The sequence below is a fragment of the Mesocricetus auratus genome, unplaced genomic scaffold (assembly GCF_017639785.1).
Source record: "Mesocricetus auratus isolate SY011 unplaced genomic scaffold, BCM_Maur_2.0 Super-Scaffold_100024, whole genome shotgun sequence".
Taxonomy (NCBI): domain Eukaryota; kingdom Metazoa; phylum Chordata; class Mammalia; order Rodentia; family Cricetidae; genus Mesocricetus; species Mesocricetus auratus.
In genome coordinates this window covers 4,617,486-4,639,864 of record NW_024429205.1, presented here as the reverse complement: position 1 = coordinate 4,639,864, position 22,379 = coordinate 4,617,486, and the positions used below count along the sequence as shown (strand labels likewise).

At 44.7% G+C, this 22,379-nt stretch overlaps 1 protein-coding gene across 1 annotated transcript; it reads right to left on the bottom strand.

Moving 5' to 3' along the window:
- Positions 1–1,036: 1,036 nt before the first annotated feature.
- Rsad2 (radical S-adenosyl methionine domain containing 2) lies at positions 1,037–15,292 on the bottom strand. The gene is made up of 6 exons (XM_040730809.1): positions 14,872–15,292; positions 12,326–12,487; positions 8,832–9,061; positions 6,952–7,101; positions 5,445–5,477; positions 1,037–3,844 (listed from the first exon to the last, which is right to left on the bottom strand). The coding sequence occupies exons 1-6, from the start codon at positions 15,227–15,229 to the stop codon at positions 3,680–3,682; spliced, it is 1,098 nt and encodes a 365-aa protein (XP_040586743.1). The 5' UTR covers positions 15,230–15,292; the 3' UTR covers positions 1,037–3,679.
- Positions 15,293–22,379: the final 7,087 nt, after the last annotated feature.

Sequence of the window (22,379 nt, the reverse complement as noted above, 5' to 3'; positions counted from 1 at the left end):
GTTCTAAAATTTCCAAGACTTGAATTGTTTGGTTTCCTAAGCATATGGACAGTTGGGGTGGCAAAATGGCTCAGTGGGTAACTATGTTGGATGCACGAGCTCAGAGGCTCTAGTTCAAGTCTCCAAGCCCAGGCATTCTAGTTTGTTTTCTGTTGCTGTGACAAGCACCATGACCAAAAGAAACTGGGGGGGGAGGGTGTTATTTGGCTTACACTTCAAGATCACACAGTCCCTCGCTGAGAGAATAGGAACTCAAGCAAGAGTTTGAAGCAGAAACAAAGAAGAAAGGCTGCTGGCTGGCTGGTTCACTGTCTCATGCTTTCTTATAAACCCAGGACCATCTGCCTGGGTGTAGTACCACCTACAACAATTAATAATGAAGAAAATTCCCCCCACAGACATGGTGTCTTTATTAGGGTTTTAATTGCTGTGATGAGACACCATGATCAAAAGCATCTTGGGGAGGAAAGAGATTATCGGGCTTAAGTTTCCACATTGTAGTCCATCACTGAAGGAAGTCAGGACAGGAACTCAAGCAGGGCAGAAACCTGGAGGAGGAGCTGATGCAGAGGCCATGGAGAGGAGCTGCTTACTGGCTTGCTTCCCATGGCTTCTCAGCTTGCTTTGTTTGTTCGTCTATTGTTTTTTGAAGACAGCCCAGAAGAGTGAATTTAGCTCTGGTACCTGTCCTCCTGACCAAGTCCTAACAAGCAGTAGCTCCCTTCACACTGGTGGTCACAGAAAGGGCTTGGGGACAACCTTCCCTGGCAAGCTGCATGGCTGTCTTTCTAAGATCATCAAAGTCTTTATTTCTGGGCTTCCAAACATTTTTTTTGCATGTTAGGAGGGAGCATTTTTCTCCAGGGGCTCAGCTCCATGCAACCGTGCTGAAGAGTGGGTTGTCTTGGGTCAAGAGTATCTGTAACTTGGTTGAGTTTTAATGTGAACTGGCTTCTAGTGAACTCACTATGTAAAAGTACATAGTGAGTACACGTGACTGTAACGAACCAAAGAGAGACTAATACAGAATCTTAGGTCATGTGCTAAACATTTTAATACATCAAACATGTTGCCATACATTAAACCAATGCTTCAAAACACAGTGTAATTCTACAGGGGGATACATACACATATATGTCCCAACACTAAACCTCATCTGAACACACTCAGATTATTGTTTTGTTTTAAAAGAGCCTATTAAACAACATCAGTTCATCAAGAAGGTAAGGTATGAGCTAAATTATTGCTGCTGGATTCCATTGTTTGGTTGTTAACCTATGAAACAATTAGACCCCAAAAACCAATGCATATCAAACCTGAGCCCAGTTTTCTCTCAGATAATTTAGCCAAATAACACCATTTGGCTTCCAGTGTGCAAGAAAACAGCTCATGATTTTATCACTTAACACTATATAAAAGAGACACCAGGGGGTTTTAAAATCAGTGTGGGATGCCCTACCCTCCAAAGTTTTATGTAAATCCCCTTTCGAAGCATCACCATCCTAAGTCAAGCGGCCATCTGACACAAACTCCCTGTCTATAACACTTAGCAAATGTCCACTAAATAACTCTTCACTTTCCCAGGAAAGAGCATGTTTCACAAAATGAATATTCAGATTTAAAAATGACTAAACCAAAGCATGATCTAATCCAAGTTTGATTTCTAGTATGATGATAAAGTATCATGATTCTTCCCTTTAAGAAAGGGGAATTTTTGAGTATTTTAAGCATAGAAGTCTAATATATCCTGCCCATGCATAAGGGGCTAGGAGTAGGAGAAGCTGGGCTGGGGTGCATTTAGGATGACTCGTTTCCCAAATGTACGTTCTTCATGTTGCTTTTCCTTGGGGAAAGGAGACATACACATTCCCTAGGCTAGAGGAAAATATACTCCAACTCAGAAGGTGGTCTTCAGCTCCAAGTTTGCTTTCCTGTCATCTGACCAAGCAGGCATCTGTCCATGTCCTCTGAGCTTTCCCAGGTAAGCTGACTACAGAGGACTTAACTAAAAAAATATCAAAATCGGCCTGGAAAAAATGTGATTCAATCTTCTCTTTAAAATATCAGTATAGGAGTCTGGTGATATACAAATGTTATCCCTAGAACTGGGGAAGTTAGAGCAAAGGGGATCATGAGTTCCAGGCTACATCATAGTTACATCCAGCTTCAAGCAAAATAAAAAATAAAAAAGTAAACAAGCACACAAACAAAGTAGAAAACACAGAACACCTGACCTATTTTTGACGAAACAAAAGTGTGTCTCAGCTGAATTATAGTGACCTAACTGAAGTATATGTACATCTTTTGTGAGAAAAATACTCACAAATCCAGTTCCTTACCAAATTCTTAGTACTTATCCAAACACACTCACACACACACACACACACACACACACACACACACACACAAGCAAACAATGAAGGAACAGAACCAGAATTCACCGAGTCCTAAAAATAGACTCTAAAGCAAAATTTCTGAGATGCTTAATGAAGTCCGGCGTCTCAGTGCCCTCTAGCGGCAGCAGTGGAATTTCAGCAGTGTTAAATTCCTTGGGCAAAACACAACTCTCAGCAACTTTTGCTCTTGAACAGGAAATTATTATTTTGTAGGCAGTGAGACGCTGTCCTGGTTTGATAAACTTCATGCAATGCTTGCAAGGGAAGAGGATTTTTACTCAGTCACGTTGTCTCTTCTGCCTTTTTGGTCTAGAAGCGGAACTGGTTCTTATATCCCCCTGGACCGAGCCGCATTTCAGAGTTCCTTGGGCCACAGGTGTTTTATGCCGAGCCAGCCACATCCATGTATTCCCGACGCATCCTTCCTGCCCACGCTCCCACGACTTTTATGAAATGCGCCAGCACAGCCATTGTTGCTTTTCAGAGTGAAATAATGACCTTCTTCTACTCAAACTCCTGCTTTATTGTGACAGACTCGGGCAGCCTCAGGACCGGGAGGGCGCAGCTGCACAAATGCCACCCTCACGCCCATGTCGTAAGAGGCGAAGTGTACCTTGGTGTTGTAAGGAACCCTGGAGGAGTTGGCACAGTGTGGAACAGCCATCCTTCATGCAGCACCATCAGGCTCTGGAATAATCCCCTCCACTAGCTCTTGGCAGATGAGTAAGATTCTCCTCCATGGCCCTTTGGATGTGTCTTGATTCTTCCTATAGTTCCAAATCAGAAGTTTAACATTCCAAAGCAGAAAAGCATCAGAATAGTAATTAGAGCACGTGTTTTGTGATGCTTCCTGGTGGCAAAACTGGCATATTTAGCAGAAGATAACTCACTCTTTCAAGTAGGGAAGGAAAAAAAAAGAGAAGGAAACGAGGGATTCACAGTATAATTCCTTAAAAATTCAAATACAAGTTAAATACACTGGTCTTTGGGACCGCTGCACCTTGCTCCTCTGTGAACTGAACTCTGTCTCCACACGCAGGCAGGTTGTCTGTTTTACAAGCTATCATTGCGTGGTTTTACAACCCTTTTCTTAGTTAAGCTGAACTGGAACCAACAAGCAAACAGACTGCGTTCTCAGTGATGATAATCCACAGATGGCCAGGGGCTGTACAACAGAGAGTCAGGTCTTCACACCTGGAGAAAGACCAGGGACCTTGGGTGGTGGAGGACAGCGGGACGTGGACCTCTCCACAGCTGGTCAGGGTCTCCTTCTAGTCTCAGGTTCACCAATCCAGTTTCAGGTCGGCTTTGCTCCACACGTACTTCCCGCCACGCTTCAGGAACATCTTTTCATCAAACCCACTGAATTTTATCGCTTCTTCCACCCCAACATCCAGGATGGACCTGGAAGGGTCCTTCCGGCCACCAGTACAATTCAGAAAGCGCATCTGGGAAACACAAGGTAGAAATAAGTATGTTTCCGCATGGTTTACCCTGTAAAACTCTACTGAGGGTATCCATTTTAAAGGACTTCTGACATCCCAACCATGTCAAATGTGTATTGAGATCTAAGACAGCATCTAACATCCTCAGGCTCCATCCCCAACTCATACAACTCACACCCACACAGAGGGTGGCTTGACCATATATATGTAGGGGCAGCCGAGAGTCATGAACAGTAGAGTTTAACTACCTGAGAACTCGATCATCTGTTGGAGTGGAGAGGACATTAAGAACAGACTTCCCCTAAATGAGGACATCTGAATTTGTTTAGACACTGTGTACTGGGGTAGCCCAAGGCACGGTGAAGCACAAAGCCACAGGACTGTGTTGTGAGGAAGCTCGGCTGAGTGACCTCAGGGAAACAGTGTCTGTGTGTGTGGTGTGAATCCTCACATAGGCTTCCTCTGAAAGGGTAAGACGGAGGCTACTGAGGCGGGAAAGATCCAGGCCAAGGACAGAAGTTTCCCGACACAGCCTATCCATTTGCCTTCCTGCGACTCTTTCCTTCCCAACCATGCGGACAGGGATGAGGTCTTAGAACATTCCTATAGGGCACCGGGTAGTTGTGTGTTGAATCACCAAGATTCAGTTGGAAAAAAACAACAACAAATTTTGATCCATCCACTTTTGTTCCAGCTTTGTGGAGATCACAAGGTTTACTAAAGAGTGCTGTTCAAAATCCCCAGCCAATCGTGACAATTTACACTCCAAAATAACTTCCATTGTCCTCTTTCTTTACCTTAGACTCATAAACTGAGTATTTCTATGACCACTTTCCCCCTTATGCTGCATAAAACTCACTTTGACAATAAACAAAATTGCTGCAATTTATCATCGATCATCTTGAAAATGACAAAACACAAAAGTTGTAAAAAATATTTCTCAAAATGCCAAGGTCAATACTGAGCCCTTGGTTCTTTTCATAGTTCATTTTAAAAATGCCTGGAATGGAATTATCTGTCTGCTACTGGGAATATCAGCAAAGCTATAAATCCAAAGTTCTAAATAACAACAATAAAGAAAAGGAAAACAAGTGTGATCTCTTTCCTTTTCAAAATAAGGGTGGGTTTTCCTTCTGAAGCAATGACTTCAGAGATGATGTTGATGGTGTCTGGAGGGGACAATAAGACTTCCTTCCATTGTCAAGGTTCATGTACAATGGAGGTGTTGGCAGCCCCTGGGTTATCCAAGAGAGTGTGGAGTACAGGGGGCAGGGTACTGCCACAGTGCCGCCCTCAAACCCATGCCAGACCACACAGTGAAGGGCTTTACTAAGTGTGACATCCCTATGACATCTGCAGATGGGTGGCTATCTGGGGTGTCATCTCATGGTAGCTAACACCAATCCAGGTCCAGGAAAGTGCCCTGGATAGAGCTGATAGAGAACTTGGCATATGAAGCCAGGGCTCTACCATGCTGACAATACAACTACCAGAGAGGCACTGGGCATAATGGATGTGTTCAGAATGTACTCATTTGTGCACATGTCTGGCATCTCTGAGCTGCTAGCTTTCCAGTGATTTTATCCTCATGGGGAATACTCACATATTCATCCAGAATAAGGTAGGAGTCTTTCATCTGCAGAGGAAAACAGAATCAAAATTTAATTTCCATGCAACATGCATTGTTTACTTTGCATGCTCCACTGACTGTCCCTCCTATGCGTGTATGTTTTTCTTGGATTTTCAGCTTCTTGTATTCCCCATCTCTTTGCCAGCCTTTGGAGGGGCCCACAGCAGTGGAGGGTCTGCAGGGTCCAGTCCATCCAGTCATTCTGGATTTTCCTGCTTCAGACCAAAAGAATTTTACCCTGAAGGCTGCTTTGAGCAGCCTGACTTCTCCTACCCCTCCAGCTGCTTCCAGGACTGCTGTTTTCTTCATCTCTCAGTCCCCACCCCAGTGGCCAACCTTCAAGGAATCTCCAAGGTTTTCAAAGCTGAGGTCAGGCTCTCTGCAGAGGATAACATTTCTGATTTGTATCAGGTTTGCACTCTCAGGTGCACTGGGCACTGCTGTTACTTACTGCAGGGAGGTTGTGATACTCTTTTCCCCTAATAAGAGCTAGACAGTAAGCAATATTGTTTTCCTTTTATCCCTCATGTTTCCTTTCTTCTTTCCTCATTTTCCTTCCTTTCCTTTTCCCTCCTTCCTTCTCTCCTCCTTCCCTACTCCCCACCCTCCTTGATAGGGCAACAGGTAGCCTAGGCTGACCTCAAACTCACTACATGGTCAAGGATGTCCTTGAGTTTTGGCTCCTCCTGATGTCACCTCTTGAATTCTGGATTGTAAACTTTCAATGACTGTTTTTAGCTATGCTGGGTATTGAACCCAGAGCTTCCAGAATGCTGTGTAGACAGTCTCCCCAGTCAGACACATTTCTAGACCAAGTGTCTAGAAACATTTCTTGCCATGCAGAGCACACAGTGTCTGTACCACACTGTGAAAGTCACCTCCACCATCACCATCAAACAACAGCAGCAAAAGGCACACATCAAATCATAAAGGAATGGAGTGCAACCCTGCTCCTTGGCAGCTTTGGATACAGACCCTGAGAATTGGAAAACCATTTCCGATGCATTTTATCCACCTTTTAAAATAATCACTAGAGAGGTTGTAATGGGCAGTTGGAATGAAGCTGACACAAACATGGATGCATTCATACCTTCCTTCAGTGTGAGCCCTACTCACATGCTTCCCAACACATAGAGATCCTGTGTGTGTGTGTGTGTGTGTGTGTGTTTTATATCAGCGTTATCGATGTGATTATACATCTAATCACATCATCTCTGTGGCGGCCTCGACAAGTCCATTCTTGGGTACAAGAAAAAAATCAATGCCATGGAAGAACCCCACCCCCAGATGACAGCTGGCCATAGTGGACCTCCATCTCTTTGACTCTAAGATTGATAGCCCTCCTCCCCTTTCTCCTTCCAGTATGTCTGCAATAAGAAGACGGCAAACTGCAAAGCTCTTAGGAGAGAGTCACCCCGTTCCCCACTTTGCGTCAGTGAAGCTATGTGGCAGTGACCATGGCACTTCTGCCGCATACAACCTTCTGGTTAGATTCGGGCACCAAACAGGACACCTCTTTGTGACGTTCTAGGAATGCTTCAAATTCTTCATTGCTTATAAGAAATCTTTCTGCTTCCCTCAGGGCATCTTCTCCAGAGTTTTCACCCTCAATTAGGAGGCACTGGAAGACCTGGAAGAGGATAAAGCATCTGTTAGACAAAGAGCCTTACACTAACCATTCACTCCAAACCTGCAGGGAATGGACCCTCTGCAGTTCAGGACTAGCGATCTTGGACTACAATTGCCAGTCACTGCTAAGTCTATGAGGACTTAGAATGTGAGACTCCAAGCCAAGCCACGAGTGATGGAGCTAACGAAGTACAGATGCTTCCCCTCCGGGGCATTGCTTGTTGGTCAAGAGCTCACAGATATCAGAGGTTTCAAAGAAGCAGGAACTGACCCTTACCTCTGAGAGTCAGAATCTTGAAATGACTTTGCCAGGAAGCCAGAGGAAGGTAAGGAAAGGCCATAAGAGAAGAAGGCTCCAAAGCAAGGAGGGAAAAATGTGTAGAGGAATTTTAGAATAAGAGCGTGAAGGGAGTCTAGTAAGGGGCAGCATGAGTCAATGTAGCACCATGGTAAGAGAGAGACAAGAGGAGCAGCTTGGAAGGTGACCGGAGGGGCAAGTCTTAGGTCTCTGAGCGCCTCTATTCGAGGTCTCTGTCTTTGTCCTGACTCTTTCTACCATTCATCTTTCTTGAGATGTTTTCCATGTATTCTGTGCCTGAAGGTGTCACTGACATTCAATTTTGATAATCTAGTGTATGGAAAATTCTTTAGAGTATATAGTGTTTTTAGCTTCCTATTAACCTATTTCCAAACAGTGCGGTCAACGGAAAAAAAATATGCCCTATCTTCATCCCCCACTGTCTTGGCTCACTTGGCATCTGAAGAAGATCCACGGTGACCTTGAAATGACAACTTTTCTTAGGTAAGCATGACTCTGGCCTAGCTTAGACCTTTCCTGGGTCAGGCCCACCTGTGGAAATTCTTTCCTGCTTTCAAAACACAACCAAATGCAACTTCTTCCATGATGTTTTGCAGTTAGGGTTGGTGTGCCCCACCTTCCCAAGTTCTCCTCACACAAGTATCATGAAACATGCACCCTCCGTGTTCTAGTCCTTTCCAAAACTCAGTTACCAAATCTTATCCTCAAGTGGCTCTTCTCTGTCTCCAAGCACAGGTTCAAAGGAACTACACAAGGGTAGCCATGTGACTTGTTAAAAATGCAAGCTCACGTCAACCCTCTCAAACCAGGCCTGCCCTTAGGGGACGTCAATGGATTAATGAAAAAGTCCAAGAATCTGCTTTCTAAGTAACCACAGTGGGGAGTTCTGAGCAGGCAGAGGTAGAAAACTTGAATTTGTAGTGAATTTCCCCTGTCGTGGTGGGTCCTATCTCTGATGGATTGGCTTGTATTCTTGTGAGCCTGGGACTTCCAGTGGCTGCTCTCTGGCCATCCCTAAGAAATGCATTCTGGAATAAAGGATGACATTGTCCTGTAGACTTCCCCTGTAATAAATAATTCAGTGTGAACTCAAGAGCATCGGAATTTATGAAGAGCGTCTAGCCCCATCTATATACAAGACAGGAGTGGGAAGAAATGTTTTCTTGATAATCTATTCTTTGAAGTATCTCCAAGCACCCAGCATGGCCTTGACATTTACTCTCAGAAAATTCCTCAAGAGAACCACTTCAAGATTTTCGAAACAGACACGAAACAAAGAACAGTGAGGATGTAAACTTAATAGAGGTAAGAGTCAGGGTCCAGGCTAGAAAGCTCCAGAGTCCCCAGTGTTGCAGTTTTCAGTGTTACCAAACCAAGGGATTAAAGTCAAACGTGCTCCAATGTGACTTTACCTTCCAGCGGACAGGGCTCAGAGCCGTGATGTGTTCATTCATGTCTTCGTCAACGTTGAAGCGATTAATGACAGAATTGATCTTGAAAGCTACCTTGTAGTCTCTACACCACTTTCTCAGCTTTTGGAGGTTTTCCACATGGTTCTTTTTCCCTTGACCTCGGCCAATGAGAACATTGACTTCCTCATTGAAGCTGTCACAGGAGATAGCAAGAATATCCAAATAGTCACCTGCAGGAAAACAATAATAATAATAGTAGTAATATGTTCCCTTAACCCTCGAATTAATTTACATCTCTTTATGGTAAAGTGCATCATTTTAAAGAATTTCCTGATTTTCCTGTCTCGAACTGGTGAAAATCAGAGATGTGAATTACACTTGGTGTGTATATTATCATTAAAACACATACACACATAACTCACAGAGCTACTTAATGTGAGCACATTTAAACTCTGCATATATGCATATGCATAAATATGCATTAGCACATTTTAGTAAGGGTTTCCCCTAGTTATGTCATAGAGATTATATAAACTATGAAGTCTATTTCTATTAAATATGGACAGTTATAGGCTTGCTTTGTCCAGCACACAGACAGAATTGTGCCATAGATATCTGGTAATTTTGCCAGGCTCATGAGCTTCCTGTTGACCTGCCTTTTCCATTTTATTCACTGTGTAAATATTTGCGGGCACTCTGTGCTACATCAGGTACAATGATGTAGGGGATGAGAATACCCAGATAAAGGGGAGCTGGGCACAGGAACCACGGAACAAACAGGCCCCACCCTGCAAGGCCATGCATTAAGAGTTCAGATAGTGAGCCATTTAAAGACCTATAAAATACTGAAACATATCTTGGTGTTGGTATAGCTTCAGTTTTTGCTCTGTGTTTCCTCTGACACCCTCTTCCTTCCCTGCTCCCTGCCTTCCCCTGCCTAAGAAGACTGAGTATGTTTAGGACTGAGATGTTCCTTGTAGCTGACGAAGCTTGAGATCTCCTGGATGTTGAGAATTTCCAAACTTCTCTATTTTGCCTTATAATTATTTTCACAGTGTAGAAGCTAAGAGTTCCAAAACTTCTTTCAGACACTACTGTATAATCATAGAAAGACTAATTTTAGCTTTTATTTTAGGTATAATTCACACACACACACACACACACACACACACACACACACACACGCACGCAAATTTCCTGTTATTTAAAACAACTCAAAGTGTTCCAAAACTTAACCTCAAGTAAATTCCTAAAGGGATGTCACACCAGGATGAGGTAACCGCACACATAGTCTCCAACAAAACCAAGGGGAAACAAGCTTAAATCAAACACATAAAAACCAGGAGCACCATGCCTGGTTCACTGACAAGGGCACTGAGCACCTATGAGTCCATTGCTTCATCCTGACACCTCTCCACCTTTAGCTGTGTCTCTGCGATGTCCCTTCCTCCTTCAGCTGTATCACTGTGATGACCCCCCCTCCTTTAGCTATGTCTCAGTGATGACCTCCCTCCTCTAGCTGTATCTCTGTGATGACCCCTCCCTCTGGTCATCAGCTCTTTGGAGGAATCATTTGACAGAGCAGGTCTGTTTGCTTAGTGCTTGTGTTTTCCCAGAAGAGCTGACTCTGGTAGGGTACTATTTTAGCCCCTGCATACATGGCTGTTACTCCGGCATGTATAACAATAGTGGGTGATGTGTGCAAGTTTCAGGCATGGGGCCATGTGTCAGGATTGTGCGGACACATATAGGATGTGCTTGCATGTATTATTGGTGTCCTGGTGGCTGTGCCTGGTCTCTTAGATATGCTTGCCTGAGTGACCAGCACTCTGTGACTCTCTCTGATCCAAGACTGAAGTGAGCCTCCTGTGTGGAGACAACTCAAACGTTGCCTGAGGTTCACTGCTAGGAAGAAAGCAAAATCCATGTGGGCTCAGTTAGAGATGGGCTCAGAAATAGATGTCCTGATTGGACTCAGTGATGCATACCTCTTCTTCTGTATTTGTCCTCACTGAAAGAGTCTTGGCAGTCCTGCTAGCAAACTCCCAGACTTGGAGGGGTTTGGGATCTCTGACCAGCTTCTCCTCATGCCCATGCACATAGGTTCAACTTCAAGTTATTTGTAGACATTTTATAATTGGGATAGTTAGCACGGAATACTGTTTTATGCACCCAGGATAATTTGAGGACAGACAAATTTCCATCTCGCATAAAATTCAATTAACATTTGTAATTGGTATCTGCCTTACTGCCAAGAGAGCCTTGCATTTGGCTTTTACAGTTTGTGTGTTCACCTATCGAGGTGATGATGCTGGGTCACAAGACCATTTCTGGGTGGCCGGTCTCTGACACTGCACTGCAGTAATTGTCCTGTGCACACACTTGCCACAGGGACAGATATTTTGAGCCTATCATAAGGAGCAGATGCTGCCCAGGAACACCCTCCAGGACACGGTCCACTGCTTTCTGTTCACACAGCTTCCCTTACCTTCTTTCTCTCTCACTTTGAACCTCCCAGTGGTCTCCGTCCTGTGCCTCCATTCACCAATGTCTGGTTTAATGTAGTATCCCAGAACATTCCTCCTTGAGTCACTGCCCCTGATTCTAAGAATTCTCCTTGCCTGCCCAAACCTCATAGAGAGCCTTCACCCACAAGCACAGCCTCTCCCTGCAGGTGGATGCGTCCTGTGAAATTATCTGCTCAGTGTCTCCAACTGAAAGTGCCAGCCTTCCCTTTCAATGGCTCCAGTCACAAAACAAGGGTAGAGAAGGGGACTCTGAGAGGAGGTTTTAACTGTCTTCTAAACTGAAAGTAGACATAACTGCACATTTTTAAAAAGCTGCCTCGTGCCATGTATTGTTCCAAAGACACTACAAACATGAACAACTCAATCATTGGGGTTCTCAGAAAATCTTAACAGCCCCCAAATTCAGCCAGCCCATGTGCTATGAGCTTCTAATGTGACTAGACTTGCAATCAGCTTAGTCCTAACAAAGAAAAAAAGTCTCACTAGATAGCCCTGGCTAAGCTACAACTCCCTATTATAGATCAGGTTGGCCTCAGACTCACAGAGATCAGCCTCTGCCTCCCGAGTGCTGGGGTTAAAGGTGTTCACTACCATGCCCCGTCTCTAACAGAGACATTTATATAGCTATAGAGTGTGTTGATTTTCCTCAGTAATGGCTAAGCTTAGACCTTAGTTATCCATGAGCAATGAATTGGAAGTCATAGCAATGATATGTGTGCTGACTTGTTATGTTATCTGCTTATTAGCACTCAGCAGAAACAAGCAAACAAACAAAAAAACAAAAACAAAAACAAACAAAAAACAACATCCCACACAGTTTAGTAGATATTAGAATAAACAAGATTAAATTAGATTTTGTTTCCTCCCATTTTCCCACATGCTCTGGCCTGGAGCCCAGAAAGGAAGGAAATGTAGGGGTCAACAGTATGAGTCGCGGTGACCAATATGCTGCCCCAGGAAACTTACCATAGTCCTTGAACCACCTCTCACGGATGAGGCTGCCATTGCTCACGATGCTCACGGAGGGCAGGGCCAGGTCCTCCTTGCAGAACCTCACAAGCTTGCCCACATATTCACCCCTGTCCTGCAGGAAGGGCTCCCCTCCTGAAAAATTGATCTTTTCCATACCTGTAAGGGATGAAAGCAATATTTTTACATTTTCCAAATATCTACTTCATTATTTTTTGTTTGTGGGGCTGGAGAGATAACTCAGCAGTGACCATCATTTGCTGCTCTTTCAGGGACCAGAATCAGTTCAGTTCCAGTGCCCACCAGAGACCAGTTCCCATGCCCTCCAGAGACCAGTTCCAGTGCCCTCCAGAGACCAGTTCCAGTGCCCACCAGAGACCAGTTGCCAGTGCCCACCTTGGATTCCCTCCAGGGGATCCTATTCCTCTGGGGACACCAAAACACACATGCACACACACATACATAAAATAAATATTATTACTTGGTTTTTTAACTGTGTGTGTGTGTGTATGTGTAGAGTGAGAGGTTCAGACAGACAGAGACAGACAGAGAAAGAGGGAGAGAGAGAGAGAGAGAGAGAGAGAGAGAGAGAGAGAGAGAGAGAGAGAGAGAGAGAATAGGGACAGATCCCAGGGTCTTGTGCATACTAGCCAAGCTCTTCATCATAAGATACACTCAACAGCCTCATCCATTTTTGTTTTAAGGACAAAAATTAACATTTGCTTATGGTAAAATTAATGAAATGAACCCAATCATTATTCTCTTTTTACCCCATCCTGTTTTCCAATATTAATGCCACTGCCAATAACTGTGGGTTCCATTCACAGTCCTAAAGCAGGAAGAAAACCACTGTGATATTTTGTGACTCTACTCTTTCTATCTGCAAATGGGTGGACACCGTTGTTGGAAACCAACTCCACATCTCAGCAGATCCTCTCAGAGATCCAAGGGCACTGTAAATTCACCAGGAGATGCTCAAAATAAAAAGGCCAATTACAGAGGTGTAGAAGATGTGGGGGTGCCAGTGAGCTCATCACAGCTGTGATGTTGGGGCTTGGAGTCCGGTTCTGTCTTAGACAGGTGGGCAGGTGACTCCAAAAGCTGCATTTTAAGCAGATACCAGTGAGGGAAACAGAGACGGTGGCTAACTTACAGAATTCCTGATAACGAAAGACCAAACCTTAACCTAGATCCCAGTGAGGTAACAAGGTTCATGGTCTTTACTGTGTGTAATGAGCCAGTACAGATTGGAGCCGAGTGAGTCAGATGCTACTGTGCGGTTGGTTCTGTGTACCGTATGATTTTGTTGTCACAGCACAGAACCAGGTAAGTCTATTGTGAGCATCAGAAATCCAGTTGGGAGCCCCATGGGGTCAATGTGGTGGTGACTGGAGGCTGGTTTGCACATGGCCAATCATTCTGTTTCCCAGCTGTGCTCCATGGAGGCCTCTTGGTAGAGTCATCTGGAAGTGTAGTTAGCATGTTTGACTCCTAGACATGTCTACTCTGCTTCAGTTAAAGAGTAAGTAGAGAGAGAAGGCAATCTCTAGGCGAGTCAGTGTTCTCGAAAGAGAAGAAAGGGGAGAGGGAGGAGAGAGGGAGGGAGGGTAGGAGGAAGGGAGGGCAGGCTTGGAGAAGATGCTGCATTGAACTTCACTGCTGAATTCATACCTGAGAATGATTGATGGAGTGGGACAGAAAATCTTAGGAGAAAAATCCCGTGACATGCCCATCAAAAAATCATTTTAAGGTTTATGTGGGGCTGGAGAGGTGGGTCAGTATGTACAAGTCTGAGAACTTCTGTTTGGGTCTCCAATACCTAAGTAAACCTGAACACAGCAGTGAGAGTTTGTAATGCCAGCCTCCCTACTTGAAGATGGGAAAAGACAAGAGAATCTGAGAGGCTCAAAATGCCAATGAACACTGCACACTAGCAGAGAGAAATCCTGTCCCAAACAAGGTTGAAGGCTAAGCATAGACTGACTCTTGAATTGTCCTTTGAAGTTCACAGGCTTGCTGTGCCAAGCAGGTGACCAGATTAACACACATGCACACACACACACATGCACACACACATGCACACACACAAACCCTATGGGTACACAAAGTATTTTTTTAAGGGAGAGAAAAGTTTCCGACAAGAAACATGAAAGGAATAGGGTGAAGTTTCTGCCAGGCTGGTCACACTGGGGACTTTGGTCTTCCCTTCCTCTTTCCTTACTTAGTATTTCTGGAAATCAGATTCCTCTGGGCAAACTCTTTGAGTGACACAACTTTCCTAACACCAGGACAAACAGGGGCCACTGTCCACACACCTCTGTTCACAGGAGCAAGTGTTTGTTACATGGTCCTGACCAGGCTATCTCCCGGACTGGAGATTCTTCTTGTCTCCACAAGATTCCTTGCCCATTCATGCAAGACCACCTGTTACCTGCCCGGTGATGCTGTGTCTGGTTCTCAGGGAGCCCTCCTGACCCTCATCCTGTGTACAGCCCCCGCTCACTGTCCTTAGCGTCCTGGCTTCTGCCTGGGCTGGTACTTACCAGCCTGCTTGAGCAGAAGCAGTCCACGCTTGGCCTCCTCCAGGGGCAGCACGAAGGATGTCTTGGCTGTGTGGAAGCAGAAGCCACATTTGTAGTTGCATTGACGAGTGAAGTGGTAGTTGACGCTAACGGGGGTCACGGGCTGAGAACTGTTCAGTTTTTCCTGAGTCTCCTTGGGCTCAGCCTTGACCTGTGGCTGAGACTGTCCCCTTCCGGAACCTATCCATCCCAGTGCTATTCTCATCCGGCAGAATAGGATGGCCAGGCCGCTCCAGAGGGAGTCCAGATGCTGCTGGAACAGGCTCACCAGCCTAGCAGCCAGAGCAGTGGGCACTAGCATCCCCATGGTGATCTGCATATACCTGCAGTTGCCTGAAAGGTTTTATATGCTGCAGGCCAGCCAAGCCTCCTCCCCATGCATTCTGTCACAAGGCAGAGGGAACACCTCCCTTGAGTAAGTCTCAGCTGAGTAGAGTTTCTGTTTACGGAAAATGAAAGTTGAACCAGAGCCAAGACTAGAGCTCAGGATTGAGGCCAACTGCTGCCTTTCTGTGGCTCACTGCTGCCCCTATGACCTGCGTAAACACCATCTGTCCTGATGACGCTGCAGAGATTCCAGCAACCACCAGTTTCTAAACAAGCGTCTTGCAGACAGACACATAGCTGCCTCCTCACAGGTTATTATTTTAACACAAAAATACGTGTTAAGCCTCTTGTAACGAATATTTATGCATACTTAATAATTTTTAAAGATTCCTCTTTGGTTCCCTATCCACCCCACACATGCCTAAGAAAGAAAACAAAAAACACCAAAAACCTAGAGTCTTATAACTTGGTATGTAGCAAATCATGTATGCTGACCTCGGCAGTGTCTGGCAGCTCTCTTAAAGAGGAAGGAAAAGAAAATTCAAGGCAGGGAAGTTCCACTAAGTAAAGTTAACCATTTTAAAACTTGATTCCTTAGGAATTAGTTATTTCTCTTTTTATATTGTCAGAGGACGTGCATTGTAAATATTTCTTAGACTCTTTCTTTTAAGGCTTTGCCTTCATGATACTGTTCTGAAATCCCAACACTCATACTGTGCAGCCTGTGGCTGGTGCCTTTCCTCCAGGCAAGCTCATTCTCTGGACTTCTCCTCTCCTGATGGCTCTGTCTTCCCTCTGACATCTTTTCCTGAGAGCTCCATGTTCCCTGAGTTGTTTTCTTTGTGTTGTTTCTAGTTCTTCTAGTGTTTGGGGGAAGTGGAGAGAGCCTTGTGCGTGCTGTCCCTTCTGCCCAGGAGAAGGAAAGGACAGTGCCATGGCTAATGACTGCAAGTTAGCACGGTTCACAGATGCTGCTGGAGGCACGTTAAGAAGCAAGACTGCGCTTTGAAATTCTTCTAGGTTTACCCTCTTTAAAGCCTCTTCAAATGGAATGTTTTGCCTTCTTAGTACCAGATATCATTTCCAATTCTTCCTCCCTTGCCTCCAAGACATCTTCTTTCTCCTGTAAATAAAGACACTGTAGGCTGAGCATCTCTTAGCAAACATCTGGAAGTGGGGTGTGATTCTTATCTCATGGTTTGTTTGTCAGATTTGGGAAAATTTTGCATACCGTGTGATGGGGGGATGATCCAAATCTGACAATGACAATCCTTGGCGATTCATCCACACTTGCAGCCCTGGTAGTAATCTCAGACAGATTTCATACTGAGTCTATACATGGGACAGTGGCATATGTGGAGTCTTATACCTGTGCATATATATGAAGTTAACTATCCCAAATTTGAATTTGCAGATGTTAAACGTGCATAGCCATGCAGCATCTCCTTCCTATGATGCATCTAAGGAAGTACTCAGGATTGCTTGTTGTGGCAGCCAGATAAGGAAGCATTTCCTGGGGTCCAGCTGGCCAATACTGGTTATTTATTTAAGGTAAGAAGTCCATTTGTCAGAGAGATTACTATAAGCCCCCATTCACTGTAACCAGGATGTAGATACATCCAAGAGCCATGTTCAGACTGATGGATAACAAAACGTAACACAGGGGCTGGGAAGATAGCTTTGTTGGTAAAGGGCTTGACTTGTCTTGCATTACATTCCTGAGACCATGAAAACTAAAGACATCTTTTCATCTCAGATTATGCAGCAATGAAGGACCAAGGTTCAATTCTAGCCAAGTCCAATTTAGTGAGCCAATGAGTTTATTGTATTTATAGAGCATGGGGGTATTGGCCACTTACAAAGAAATGTACCTTGGCAAAGTCCCACCCTATCATGGATGAGGAACTCGTGGAAACTGCATCACTCAAGTCCCCTTTCAGCTAATCTTAAACGTCTAAAGTGTCCTAGCATTTCCCAAGACCTCTTGAGTTAGTGAGAGCAGGGCTGAGTCACATTGATATACCAGGTGATGGTCTTGTGACACTCCCCTCTTCTTTCTACCAAGGCACTACGTCAATGGTTCTGCTTTGTCACCGCAGACTTGGATACCACGGCACTGTTTTCCTGATTAGTGAACAAGAAAATCTTTGCTTCCAAACAGCAATGAGGTGAATATGTCCTACCCTCAGGGGAAAGGCCATGCTGTAACACCTCCGGAAGTGGCAGGCCTGAGTTTGAGTCCCAGAACCTATATAAATAATGGTGTGTGGAGTATCACCCACCAGGAATCCCAACGCTGGGGAGGTGGAGACAGCCAGAACCCCAGGACTTACTAACAGATTTAGCTAGGTTGTCTTTACAGCAAGCTCCAGGGGACCTGCCTGCCTTTGCCCTCCCTATTGCTAGGACTATAGGTGCATGTTCCAATGCCTGCCTGTTTTATACAGATGTTAGAGATCTGAACACAGGCCTTCATTCTTACATGGCAAATTCTTTACCACTTGAGTCTCATACCAGTTCCCATTTTTTACATTTTCCTAGAAAATGTAACAGACTCCTGAATTGGACTGTTCTAGACTCACTCCTCCTCCTCTCTCTTATCAGCATGTTGTTTATATATGTTCTTTTGAAAAGTGAAAAAGTCTGATGGCTGAATCTTGGGTGTGGTTCTGTCTGGTCTGGGTGATGCTGCTGTGGGACTGTACCTAGAGGCTGTGTCATGCTACTAATGTGCTCAGGCACTAGGTGATATAGTTGAGGTACTGTGCTTGGGGTCTGGGTGATAGCTCAGGTATTGCACTGTGGACTTTCACTCTCTTCTCAGCAAACATCTCCTGAGATCTTCTGGAAGAGGGGAAATACTAATTTTCCTGAACAGAACATAACCCGTACTGAGCCACTGTTGTGAATGGAAACAGAAACTGATTTTGCTTTGTTTCTTTTTTTTTTTTTTTCTGCACTGGGAAACTGAAAGTAAACTCTGCAACACAGTCCTATAGTTTAACAAAGCCAATTATGATGCCAGGGTTGTCTGATTCAAGTCCTTGAAACTGGAGGAAATAAAGGTGCTGTAATCTCTGGCACAAGTTGAGAAATCTCTTCTGTGAGGTCACATGCATGTGACATCAGCAGCTGGGGAAAACTGTTCCAGTGGACCAATCCTAGCTGGGTTGGAATCACACACTTTGGGGTAGGTTTTGCTATCTGCCTAAGATTTATTTTGTTTGTGTCATTCTTTCAGGCATTAGGTCAGGCTCTCATCACTCCGTCTTCCTTTTCTTTAATGCATCCTGATTGAGATTGCCTTGTGAGGTTGTCATATAAAAATATCATCAAGTATGCATGAAATATAAATAGTTATCTCCGCTGTCAGCTTGACAAGGCTTAGATTTACGATAGAAACATTTGTATATTCAGATGTTTCCAGGGAGTTTAGTAATAAGATGGGACGGCCTCTCTGAGTGTGAGTGTCACCATGCCCTAATTGTAGGCCCGGACTCGACGACCGTGGAAAGAAAGAATGCGTGCATCTCTGCCTGCCTCCTGACTGTGGACACAATGTGGACAGCCCCATCATGCCCCTGATTCCACGACTTCCCTACCATCCCCTGTCACACCCTGAGCCAGCAGGAATTCTTTTCCCCTTAAGTTAATTCAGTTCAGGTACTTGACCACAGCAAAGGGAGCAGTAACTAGTACAAGTGAGGAAGTGACGATTCCTGGTGTCAGGAGCACACTAGTCATTCCTTCCTGTTTCTGAGGGCAGATTTGGCCTCTTCTAACTCCTATTATAGCACAAGTGGAGACCGAGGACGTGCAGATTATGTTTCTGCATAATTTAGGGAATTCATGTGCTTGTGGAGGTCAGAGGACAGCCTTGGGTGTTGAGCCCTGCATTCCACCTTGTTTGAGACAGGGTCTCCTGCTGTTTCACTGTTTACTCCAGGCTAATATGTCCACAGACTCTGGGGGTTCTCTGGTTTTGGCTTCCCATCTCCTTTAGGAACACTGGGATCACACGAAGACACAGATACGTGGGCACACACACAGACACACGCACAAGGGATCACACACATAGACACACGCAGAAGTACATACACAGATGCACACATATAGATGTGTACACACACACATACCCCACCCTGCTTGGCTTTGCATAGTTTCTAAACTCACATCCTCATGATGTTTTGGCAAATGTTCTTTATTCCCAGGGCACCTGCACAACCCCAGACTTCTTCTAGAACTCATGCAGCATTTGCATGTAGCATGACAGTCATTTGTACTGACCAATGACCTTAATGTGGAGACATCTAAAACTTGTAAAGTTGACCTTTGGCCTCATTGACAGTCTTGCCTTTCACAATGGCTTGAAGGCCAGTCCTGACAGTGATAGCTCAGATTCTAGATATTTTCAGGACTCTCCTTAAACCCCCCTTTCACTGTTTTCCTCCTCTGAATTGTAGCAAAGGACTGTATGGCTGTTGTACTTTCCTAGGAGGGGAACAGCAGCCTTCAGGGACTGATATCCATTCCTGGTCATGGCTTGCAAAAGCCAAGGTGGGTGAGGGGATCTTCTGCACACAGCTGAATGTGGCAGTGGGTCATGGCTGACATCATAGAGGCCCCTGCTTGCTCTTTTCTCTTTGGGCATCTCATACTGGAAACAATTCAAACACATTGTGACACCAGCCAAAGGCCACCAGCATTATTCCTTAGCTAGGGATCTTACCCCTGAGTACCTGTGATTCCTAACATGCTCCATGCACTCTGGGGGGATAGCACTCCAACAGGGGCTGTGCTCTTTGCCACGCTGTGGAATCTGCTCACCGAGTTGCAAAAGTCATAGTCTTCAGGAAACCTGTCACTGAATTGTCACATGATCAAACTGTCACAGTGACCAATGCACAGCTTCTGGATGTTTCATCTTGCTGTCAGCAGGGCCTGACTAGGAGTTACCTAGGAGACACTCCTCTCTCCTGTTACTTGGTATTTACACTCCTGCTCAGCCCTTCTTAACCCTTTTATTGCACTTAACCTGGGATCTGGATTCTACTAGCATCACTCACCTTGAGTCTGTTTTGCTGACTCATTTTCTGACCTCATTTATACCATGACAACCAAACTTGTTAGTATGTAATTATGTGACATGTTCTCTCTGTGAGGAGCCCTTCACATTCTATGGCTCTGTGCGGTCATGCGTTCTCACAGCTCTGATTTCTGTTGTCATCTTTATTTCCTATATTAATTGACTAGCTAGAGCTTAGCTAACCAGAGCTTCAAACCCTGAGTCATTTTTCATTTTATAATGTATTAATTGTTACATTTAAATGTCTTGAACTTACCTTTCCTTTTTTTTCCTTTTACATGTGAATGCATCGAATAATTTCATCTGACACCAGGAAGTGCTGAGTATGGGTCAGAGTTGTGAATGGAAACAGAAAGGATTGCTTTTCCTGCCTTGGGAAACCGAAAGCAAATTCTCTAAGAGCTGAAGGCCATAGATCTTCCTTAGAATACAAGCCTGCTACTCATTAATTCACTAATTCATCCACTCATCCATTCAAAGGGACTTCTTGAAGTATTGTCTCAGTGTCTAGTTTCTCAACTTTGTGCCCCTATGGGCAAACTGCTACAGGCACAACAACTATTCAGTCCAAACCAGATGGTGCCACCAGGCTTACTTTTCTTGGAACCTTAAATTGGCATGCAAAAATTTGACTGGCTTCCTAGCCATTCACTAACAGTGCCCACAGAAACCAAGAATCGCAGTTTCTGTTCTAACCTTGGCAAGCAGTCCCTCTGTGTATATACACAGCCCTTACCACCTTGTTCCTGTGATATCACACAAAGGTCAAAGGTGATCTCCACCTCATCTATTGAGAGGATCCTGGCTCCTTGTTGTGGGTCCAGGCTTTAGTGGGTGAGAAAAATTTTGTTGTTGTTATTTTGCTTTCTATCAAAGACAGCTAGTTTGTCAATGTTCTATAAATCTCTCAATTCTTTAAAACACTCATGCAAAAGGATTCAAATCATTTCATCTTCATCTTTTTGCTTTATGCAACTTTTACAAATAAAACCGTGTCTCCTGCATTTCTAGAACTTGATGGCCTGGAGAGGCTGACCCTTTACTCCTCTTCTTCATTTCCTTTGCCCTGTTTTTTTTTTTTTTTAAGTTAGCCAATCTGGAAAGGTTGGACACCAGTCAATGGGAAAAAGACACAGTTACTACCCTCATTAAAACAACTCCAAGTAACTTCTTGCCTTGGTGTGCTTCCTAGCCAGGGTTAGGTCTTGGCACCCCCCTTTTTTTTAATTGTCTTACATAGTTCCTTTCATTTTGTTTCTTTGTGTGACACCAAAAGTATTTACTTCCAGGAATTATACCTCCCAACTCGAATACTCTGTTAGGTGTCCTGGGTGGTGACTCTGCACAGGTCCCTGAAGCTCACCATAGGAGGTGACATGATTCTTGAACAGCCCTCAACAGATTCTATTGCACATTGCATCCTCTTGCTCTCCCAACTCTACAGATGGTTCTATCAATCACCCTGGCCTTCTTACCCCTCCTTGTGTTGGGATAAATCCTAAGTTGGGAGCATCATTGAGACATGCGTCTTCACAGCAAGGTGAAGGTGGTCTTGAGACTCCTAAAACATAGTGTACACACACACACACACAGGGAGAGAGAGAGAGAGAGAGAGAGAGAGAGAGAGAGAGAGAGAGAGAGAGAGAGAGAGAGAGAGAGAGAGAGAGAGAGAAATTTCAAAACACTAGACACCATCAATGCAGGAGATTTTAATTGCTACAGTGTGACAACCTGGCTGTGCATCCCAGTTTGCACGTGGATTCCATGTGAGTAAGGAGCACACTGGAGGAGTCCTTCATTTGCAAAGCTGAAAAACTGCCCAAACCAGTTGCAGGACTGGCTAAATACTACAGGGTAAACAGGTCAGGATACCGCTAGACACCTGAAGGCCTCCGAAGTGAGGTGCCTGTGCATAGGTGGGCCATAGAGCTGTGTGTGTGTGTGTGTGTGTGTGTGTGTGTGTGCGCGTGCGTGCGTGCGTGTGTGTGTGTGTGTGTGTGTGTGTGTGTGTGTGTGTGTGTGTTTCTCTGGGAGGATATCCCTTTGCACCTCAGTC

Excerpts from the sequence above, each read along its gene's own strand:
- Rsad2 (XM_040730809.1), bottom strand. The coding sequence starts at position 15,229 with ATGCAGATCACCATGGGGATGCTAGTGCCCACTGCTCTGGCTGCTAGG. Across the intron at positions 7,102-8,831 it reads TGAGCCCTGTCCGCTGGAAG|GTCTTCCAGTGCCTCCTAAT; the intron begins GTAAAGTCACAT and ends ATCCTCTTCCAG. Across the intron at positions 5,478-6,951 it reads TGCCCGAATCTAACCAGAAG|ATGAAAGACTCCTACCTTAT; the intron begins GTTGTATGCGGC and ends TTTCCTCTGCAG.